The 9,875-nt window shown below is 30.9% G+C and overlaps 2 protein-coding genes across 2 annotated transcripts in view; one reads left to right on the top strand and one right to left on the bottom strand.

Moving 5' to 3' along the window:
* The window catches only part of LOC116777482 (flotillin-2), a 127,573-nt gene that overhangs the window by 7,241 nt on the left and 110,457 nt on the right, over positions 1-9,875 (top strand). The gene's annotated exons all lie outside the window — the stretch shown is intronic.
* On the bottom strand, positions 540-5,516 carry LOC133319985 (glucose dehydrogenase [FAD, quinone]-like). The gene is made up of 5 exons (XM_061526449.1): positions 5,245-5,516; positions 3,116-3,343; positions 2,729-2,861; positions 2,055-2,174; positions 540-1,849 (listed from the first exon to the last, which is right to left on the bottom strand). The coding sequence occupies exons 1-5, from the start codon at positions 5,453-5,455 to the stop codon at positions 598-600; spliced, it is 1,944 nt and encodes a 647-aa protein (XP_061382433.1). The 5' UTR covers positions 5,456-5,516; the 3' UTR covers positions 540-597.

Consider the following 9,875-nt stretch of genomic DNA (forward strand, 5'->3'; position numbering starts at 1 on the left):
AATAAGTTTAGCATTTTCATTTGCGTACTGAAGTTGTCTCAAATAAGCATAGGCGCATATTATATAGATACTTCTACATTGAAAGAAAATATTTAATTATTTACTACTGATATACTTATAATACTATATTTAGCACAAAAATCACAATTTTCTAGTTGGTTTTTTCACTATTTTTGTAAACATCGATTATATAAGATTTAGTACAAAATTTACTTGGGGAGTTAGTATAAAAAAAAAACTTTACTATGCAATAATGTATTAATTACTTACAATACATTAAAAATAAATTATTAGTGTAACTGATATCTCCAGTTTTACTTTACTCACAATTATTCGTTATTCCCATTTACTTAGACAGACAGACAAACAGTGTTTATTAAATTTTAGTATACCTTAGGTATCCATCGAAAAGTTAGATTGAATTAAAACAAATATTTAATCACAATTCGCATTTGAAATAGACATTCATCTCGGGTATTGAAATCACCGATTATATTTTCATTTCATCGATTATAAACACAAATGATTTATAAACAAAGTCATCAAATATTTAATATTTATTAAATTACATGTTATTTACTATTTTTATTTAATATCTTATATATTCCATGTCTTTCTTATCATATCCGCCGCCTTATACCCTATCATAATGGCTGGACCATTTGTATGTGCTGATATAGTACGAGGTATGATACCTGAGTCAACAACTCTTAAGTTTTTAATACCTCGAACCCTTAATTCGGGGTCAACTACAGCATCCGGGTCTCCATCTGGACCCATGCGCGTTGTGGCTATTTGATGATGTAGGGTCGCAGTCAATGTACGTAACGCACATTCCCAGTATTCGTCTGTATCAGGTACGTGCTGTACGCAGGTTTTAAATTTGGGCAGGTACGTTTTGGCTCCATATTTTTGAAGAGCAGGCGTTGCTGCTAATGATTGGATATACCGGAATGATGCTAGGAAGGTAGCAACGTCACTCGGATCGGTCAAATAGTTACCATACATTTTCGGATGACTTAAGGGATTATTATCTCTTAGTTTAATATGACCAAATGATTTAGGATGTATCAGGAGTGGAAAAACGGACCATGAATCTTGCCCATCAATAGGTCCATATGCTTCATCAAAGAGAGTCTCAGATATTCTCATACCCCTCCTTACAGCCCTACTTGCACCAATACCACCGTCAGATATTATAGAGCCACCGATATTTATAAGTTCAATATCTGGAACTGTCGGGTCGGGATCGTTGGAAACTGGAGTTCGGATATACCCAATACCTTCTACTGCGCCAGGCGTTGAAAGTAAATTATCCCCATGTTGCAGCCAGTCTAATATGACCTTCAGAGATACATCTCTATTCTCAATGAAACTGATTTCTGTCGTGTTCAATGTGAATATCAAACCAGGGAAACAAATGTGGTCATAGAGTCTTTGTCCTACTTGAAGGTCTTGTATGACTGGTATTCCCACGGATTTTAGATGTTCTTCGGGTCCAATACCAGATAACATAAGCAATTGTGGCGAGGCTATGGGTCCGGCGGACAATATAACTTCTTTGCGTGCGAAAACTGTGTGGAGAAGGTCATTTCTTATATATTCTACACCATACGCTGTTTTTGTTACAGGGTCTATTAATATTTTTGTTGCTCTACTCTCGGGTAAGATATGCAAATTTGGTCTATTTTTATGACCATGAAGAAAAGATTTGGCAGCACTGAATCTATGACCTCTGCTTATTGTGGCTTGTACACGTCCGAAACCAACTTTGTCTGGTGCATTGTAATCGACGGTCGGATGTCCAAGAATTTCACCAGCTTTAAGAAATGCTTCAACTAACCTCGTCCTGTAAAACAGTATATAGTACTTTAATTTTTCTTTACATATATTTATACATATTTCCAACCTGTATATAAAAAAAGCAACGTTTTATTTATTAAAATATTTACTCTTAAATAAACAACGTCATTATTAAAATAAAGCGTTCTAAAACTTTATGAGTGAAAATATAGTAAAATATATCGTTAGTAAGAAAACTTTCGTAAACTTGCTTTATGGGTGGAAATTCCACAGGCAGGTCACCATCACGACCTCTGTGCGCCGCCTTCTCGTAGCCCTTCAAATCAGATTTTTCCATTTCGATATAATACTTGAGAACATCATTGTAAGCCCTGTGAAGAAGTTTAATCCAATGTAGCCTTTTGTCTGTTATAAAACAACACAAATTTACATTAATAACATTTTTTGTTAGTTTGTCATAACACTATTATGCTTATTTTTAATTTAATATTAGTCCCTTGTACTTGTATTTTTTATTTCCTTGTTTACAATAACAATCTTGATATAAATACTGCAATTTGAACATGTATGTTTATAAAACTTAAGTAAAAAGATAATATAACTTTATAAGTGATATTTTGTGTATCCTTATACATACTTATTATTAGTTTGTGTGTGACAACCATAATAATTAGTAATGAAACATAGATGTATGTACAAGAACAAATTTGGGACTGCACTCCATGATATATTTTTGGCAGATAGGTACGTGTTCGGAATACCAATAATACATTATATTATGACTGAGACGTCCGTCTGCATACAAAAGTACGGAATATTTTTTTATATCAATTCCTTGAAAACAACGATATTAAATTTTATTCATCAATGTATAGATAAGTGTATAATCCTCGTTTTCACTTGGTATATATATATTTTAATATACCATCCGTAATTTCCATCTGCAGCTATTCTGTCCCAATCCTGTGGTCTGCCTCTGGTGTAGATCATGTAGTTGATGACGCTAGTTCCGCCGACTGCTCTGCCTCGAGGCCAAAAGCAGCGTTGATTTTTCATACCTTGGATATAATATATGTAATTGTTTTTTTATCAAAAACAGTTCCAACTGAGATCTGAGATAAAACTGAGATCTTGAGTTAAATGCAATATACTAGTTATTTTCAGATGCTATACCTATTTATATGTGAAAGCATTGGATATTAGAAGTGGTTTCCAAGAAAAAAAACAATAGTTTAATTAACTTAATAGTAAAGAAGCAGTTTAGGGAACGTCCTAATATAAATAAGGAAAAAATAAATTTAAGCTCAGATACCCATGCAAACTCCTGGTTGAGGTTCCATGTAGTAATGCCAAACATATGGTGTGTCTTGAAAATATGGTGCCACCACTGGAACATCTGTTAAAAGCATCTCCGGTTTTCCAGCTTCTATGAGTAACACAGTCGTATTTCTGTTTCTGGTGAGTCGTGACGCTAAAGCGCTGCCAGCAGAACCAGCTCCCACGATGACGAAATCATATTCTGAATATGGTTCTTTTAAGCCTATTGTGGCAAAGAAATCTCTTATTATCAAAAAAAAAAAAAAATTAAATAGAAGTAAGACGAAATTCCTCGGTGACATCTATGTGTATATAATATCAGAAAATATCCAGAAAAAATATACGTCCTAAGAGCTATTTATCCTTATCAATCTTGTCTCACAAGTTTAGTCTTTTTTCACCTGAACGGTCCTTTATTTCCATCCTTGCAATACCATCGGGATGAAATAAGCAAATATAATCAAGCATACCTATATTTGCAATAAAATATAAACAATGATCCATGTTTGCATTGCTTAAAAAATACATAATTAATAACTAACTTTGGTTTATTTAAAATGTTACTGATCTGATTACTGATCACTGCTTTTTTTTTGTATAACACATACAAAAAAAAGCAGTGATCTTTATAACGGTTTGCTGTTAAAATTCCGTTACAAAAACTTTCCGTTAATAAATTTTTCGTATGAGATTTATGCATCATGATTGATTGTTATAAAAAAATTGAAGATGTTTCAAGAAATAACATGTTATGCAGAGATTTGGTGTATAGAAATATGTTTATTAAATATTTTTTCTATTTCAGGTATGTGTGTTGTTGACAAATATTTTCTACATCTTTCACTTAGCACTGGTAAGTGTTTTTTTGAGGGTAAGAGAGTATATAGTTTTTAAAATTATATACTCATATACATATATATTTTTTAAATAAATTTTCGAAAGGCACTTTATATATATGATTTTTTTAATACGGTAGTCGCAATTGTATGTTAAGATACTAAGATTTGATCCTATACATAGAATATGTCGCAGCTGAAAAAAATTCCAATCAGCCAAAATTCAAAGTGAAATTTTAAATACTGTTTAACAAAGTTTCAAAAGTGCTTTACTTACAAATCTATTATACAATATAAATAAGTTTCTTTTCTCACAATCCCGTTATTTTTATTTTTTAGTCTGTTTCATTGAACTTGTGTACCTTAATTACCGTAATTATTAATATTATATTTAAAGGTTACAACAGCAACGTCAGATTCTAAATCTTTAGGTATTAAAAAAACTGGTTATAAAGTTATAAATGTCACACTTCTTCTTTACTCAGGACATTATAATTTATTATTATTTATTAGAAAGTTGTATGTAATGAAGAAAAATTTGTAATATTTATCTTGTCAATTAATTTTTTTTTTCTATGAAATCACAAGAACGTCGTTACCAAATATTCTTAGATAGAATTGATTTCTATTTATTAGGTATAAAAAGATTTAGCATTACATATTTATAAAACGAAGAAAAGCTAAATGTTTGCCTGCTGTTTTTGTTGTTTTAATATCATTCGTAACATTAAATGCACTATTTGAGCGTTTTTACTTATCTAATTGTCAATAATTAATTTATTAAGAGTGATTCGCCTCCGCCCTTCACAAATTACAGCATTTTCGCTAATAATATTAGAAGAGTAATAATTAATAATAATATATTAAGTTTATTACATTTATATTGCGTTTTTATGATTTCACATGTACATAATCACTAAATAGCTTAAAACAAAGTCTCCAACCGCGTCCGTTTTGTTTCATTGCGTGTATTTAATCTCTAATAAAACATTGTTAATATGTTGTGCTATAACTACCTATTATAATTATTAATGCGAAACTCTTTCATGGTACAACAGGTAATAGAGCATTCAAAAAAGTTTTACACATTTTCGCATGAGATATTTTTTCTATTCACAATGAAAAAAAAAATATCATTCAATCATTCATTCACCATATAGTTCAAAATGGAATATTCTACATGAATTAATTACGCGTATTAATTAGTGTAGATGTTATTTTTTCGCAGGCAATGATTTAAAAAATGCAATGCTAGTGAATTAAAATGAATTTAAATAAATTAATTTACCTCTCGGCAAAGGATACGAGTCCCTGAGGAAATCGAAGAAATCTCCCGTCGCGTAAGGATTCGCTCCTACTGCACTCATAATCTTTTCAACAACAGGGTTTCTGTACTCCGGCCAGAAGAGTTTTCCAGATCTGTCATCATTTTCTTTAATATCACTTAATGCAACCGAAATGCACGATATTATTAATAGAATAATTTTTGTCATTATCATTGTATCTAAGTTACTCAAAGCAGGTACTGCACCTACTGAGGGCTAAACTGTTACTGGCATTTTATATCAGAACGTTTCTCGGTTGCTTTTTATCAATTTTAAGAATTTATTCCACTATACAAGTATAGGAACACACTTGTGTGAAACCAGGTCTTTATTGTAGCTTTGCTTGCTTTTTTATTACTTTTGTTTTTTATTTTGAAATTAATTATTCTTTGTTGTGGATAAACTGTACTGTGTGAAATTTTCTGTGTCCTTGACAATATGTATATACTGGCTCGGTATCTTATGCGAAACGAAATAACGAACAAACGGATTGAACCACTAGAATGTTATTTACTTAATAAATTAACATAGTCACCAAGTACCGTAACTGACCCAATTATTGATTATTTATTTTAAATATTTCGTAACGTTATTTTGGATATTAGGCTTTACCATATCTCACATAAATTTACATATATTTTTTAATTTGTATTTTACTTATATATATATATATATATATATATATATATATATATATATATATATATATATATATATATATATGAATAATGCTTTAAATATAAAACTTAACGTAACAACGTCAGTTGCTTTTACAATCGAATATATACTTTTTAGATGAGCTAATCTATTTTGATATTAACTACTATATGATAGTACATAGGTAGAGATACAATTTCGACATTATTATTATAAAAAAAATGTTCAACATTTATGACCTCATCGCGGTTCGTTGACTCGCGAATATATAAGGGCTTTGACCCGTACTTTAGCAGGACTTGTTTGTCGTACATAATAAGCAAGTATTAATCGAACATTATATTATATTAGTAGGTCATAAAATATTTTTTAGAATCCTGTTTTTTTTACTGAAAATTCATTTGCGGACAGTCCTCTCATTAAAAAAAATTAATAATATGGCAAACAGATTACAGCAGACAGATTTTTTTTTATAATTTGGCATTCCAAAGAGGCTGTTAATAATTATATTTTGCACCTTTTTCGTATACCATTTTGGGATTTAGGATCACTTCAACGATACCACGGATGACGTTATATGACCATATGATAAACAATTTTGATTTATCTTGAACGTCTTTTTATATGCAGTGCTGCTAATGTTTCTATTTTAATTATTTAAGTACATGTAAAACCAGTGTTTAATATGGACTTCGGTGATAATTAAATCATCAATGAATATTGTGTTTGAATTAGGTCCTTGTAATATATAATCCATTCAAGATGCAGACAAGGAAAATCTCCAAAAGCAATAATGCACTTGATAGATGTTATATTTTTAATCCATTGCATGTTTAAGCATTTTGATTACGTTGAGCGATGGATAGGGGGCTTGAGATTCTTTTAATAAAACTACTGCTGATAGATCTCTTGTTTGAAGTAGTTGTTTGAAAGAAGGCTTTTACATTAATTTATAGCAAAAAAAAAATGAAATGAATTTGCTTTCCTTGTAATAATATTTGATCTGATTATATTTTTCTCATTTTTTTAACCAATTTAACGATATTAAAATGTATAAAGATCACGTAATCCGTGTATCTCCATCTGTTTTTTGGATATATTTTTTTTACGCGTCTGACGTAGTTTTAAACTGAAGTAACGGTAAGAACTCGTGACTAATGACTCGTAATAATGTTTTCATTCTTTTTGTAGTCCACTTTATTCCTGATTCAAACTGTCATAAATTTAACAAACCTTTATATGCCAACGATCTAAAAAAATATATATACTTATAAAGTAGCGTTACATTATAACAATGCTTTTGTGGTACTTTTTGAAAACATTTTTCAATTGAATACAAATATATATGTTCGAGTATGTGAGTTTAAAGGATTAACTGGGCGTTGAATCGTTCCCAAAAAAAAGAAGTTTTTTTTATGATCGAATTTTGTTTGCCAGAGCTAAAGAGGCTTTAAAGCCTTTTTTTCTTTTTGGATACTCTCTAAAACGGATAAAAAACAAAAACTGTTTTCGTATATCTCCAACTGTCAGAACAATAACGACGCTGAGTTATATTACGTGTCGAGATGAACGAATTTTTATGTTGGTAAGATCTAAGTGTGCACATAAGTAATATTTATAACCGCTAGACGGGTTGTTTTACGGTTATCCAATTATTGTGGGGCCGTCAGAGTGAGATTAATCAGTATGTTTAAAGGTAAATGAAATATAATTTAATTTTAATACATAAATAAAAAGTCTCCCATAATTGGTGACGTCTATTTAAAATGTTAATTAAGGATCTATCAATGTTTTACTTTATATACAAAGGCAGACAATGTATTATATCATTATTCTTTATTAAAGCTTATAATACTAAGATGTATTGTTGTTTATTCCATATGATATATAATGTAAAATTTTATATAAATGAATATATATAAAGAAAAAAGGCTTATAAATGTCTATATACTATCGCGTTTCTATTAGTAGGACTAGTACAATATCAGCATTCTGTACAATACATATAATTATTTTTAATGGTTGTTTTATAATTGATTTGTTGTGAAGGAACTAGTTATATTAATGACAGTAGCCTCGATATATGAATATTATATTTAGTTCAATAATAGTATTTGCCTACACCTCACCCTCGTGAATATCGGAATAAAGCTGAAAGAGAAATGTATAATCTGAGTTAAAATAATATGTTTGATAACAAATCGGCAGCGACATCCAATGTTGCGTCACGATTTCCTTCATAAATTCTATCTTAAGACTTATTCTGATGTCTGGACTACATTATTGTAAAGTTTAATTGAAATCAGTTACATGGTTTTTGCTTGAGAAACCATTAAACATCAATCAATAAATTAACAGCAATATATATACCCATACATTTACATAAGCTTTTGCATTTATAGAATGACTAAGATGACCGTATTAAAAATTATATTTATGTTTAAATTTTTACATTTTTAAACAAGTAAATAATTATTCAACTGATTTGATACGTGAGAAACTTCTTTGTATAGTTAATGATATTCGTTGGCAGTTTTATTTTGGATCATGGCTGTAGGAAAATAAGAATTAAAAACTTAAATACATGGGCAGAAAAGTGCCGGGTGGTATTTATTATATTGTTATGTAACAAAGAAAACACAGTTTTTTTAGTCGAAAATTAGCTTTATTCATAACCGTAATCTCTATCAAGAGTAACCCAATCATTCCAGCGCCTCTCCAGAATGATTTATCTTTTGGCTCAAAATAGACCTCATTTTAAGCGACAACCTCTTAATTCGTGCGAAATTATTACCGGCGAGCATTTTTTTCAGGTCTGCGAACAGCCAGTAGACGCTGGGAGCCAAATCTGGCGAATAAGGTGGATGTGGGAGCAATTCGAAGTTCAATTCATGTAGTTTTGCCATTGTTTTGATTGACTTGTGACACTTGATGGAATAAATTTTTTTTCTTTGCTATATGCGACCGTTTCTTTACAATTTCGGCCTTCAAACGCTTCAATAACGCTATATAATATTCACTATTAACGGTATTTCCTTTTTCAAAATAGTCAATGAATATTACACCACACACATCCCAAAATACTGAGGTCATAACCTTTTCAGCCGATTGTTGTGTTTTTGGGCACTTTGGACGAGGTTCACCAGTTGCTGTCCACTCAGATGACGATCGTTTTGATTCCTCAGTGTTTTGATCCATGTTTCGTTCATTGTCACATGTCGATCCAAACTTTCCGGTTGGTTACGTTTAAACATGGCCAAACACTGCTCAAAATCATCAAAACGTTTTTGTTTTTTGTCAACAGTGAGCAAACTCACTTACTTTTTCGCTCTCAGTGAGCACTCTCTTTGAACAGAGCTTTCGCATAGACAAATGCTCGTACAATATAAAGCCAACAGTTTCTTTGATATTTTTACGATGTCTGCTAACTCACGCAATTTCTCTTTTCAATCATTCAAATTTAGAACGATTTTGTGGATTTTGTATGTTTTCTGGTGTTACCGCCTCATTTGGTTGTCCACTGCGTTCTGCATCATCGGTGTCTTTACGATCACGTTTGAAGTCAGCAAACCAAAGTTTTGTTGTTGTTTCTAAGCGATTGCTACGCTTGAACGGTATTTTTCCCCATCAAGATATCCCGATCCCATTATTTGAAAATAACAAAAGTGTCGTCACTCTTAGCATAATAATTCACAAACTAATCAATAGAATATCATGAAATATTAACAGCTGTCTTTTGAAGGTTACTATAAACTGAAAAAAAGGTGACTGCTATAAAACTAGCACCATCTAAGCATTAGGCCCGGGACTTTTCAGCCCATGTAATATGTGAAGCATCTAAATAGTAGTTGCTTTTGAATATAAGTCTTATGTGGCATTGTCTATATATAACTATTACTAAAACCTCGGCGGGACAGGCAATGAAAAATTGTGATCG

The sequence above is a fragment of the Danaus plexippus genome, chromosome Z (genome assembly GCF_018135715.1).
Source record: "Danaus plexippus chromosome Z, MEX_DaPlex, whole genome shotgun sequence".
Classification (NCBI taxonomy): domain Eukaryota; kingdom Metazoa; phylum Arthropoda; class Insecta; order Lepidoptera; family Nymphalidae; genus Danaus; species Danaus plexippus.

What these genes read in the sequence shown, in the direction of transcription:
- LOC133319985 (XM_061526449.1), bottom strand. Translation starts at nt 5,455, where the DNA reads ATGATAATGACAAAAATTATTCTATTAATAATATCGTGCATTTCGGTT. An exon ending in TCAACCAGGAGTTTGCATGG is followed by an intron (nt 2,862 to 3,115) that starts GTATCTGAGCTT and finishes ATTATATCCAAG; the next exon opens with GTATGAAAAATCAACGCTGC. An exon ending in GTGGAATTTCCACCCATAAA is followed by an intron (nt 1,850 to 2,054) that starts GCAAGTTTACGA and finishes ACTGTTTTACAG; the next exon opens with GACGAGGTTAGTTGAAGCAT.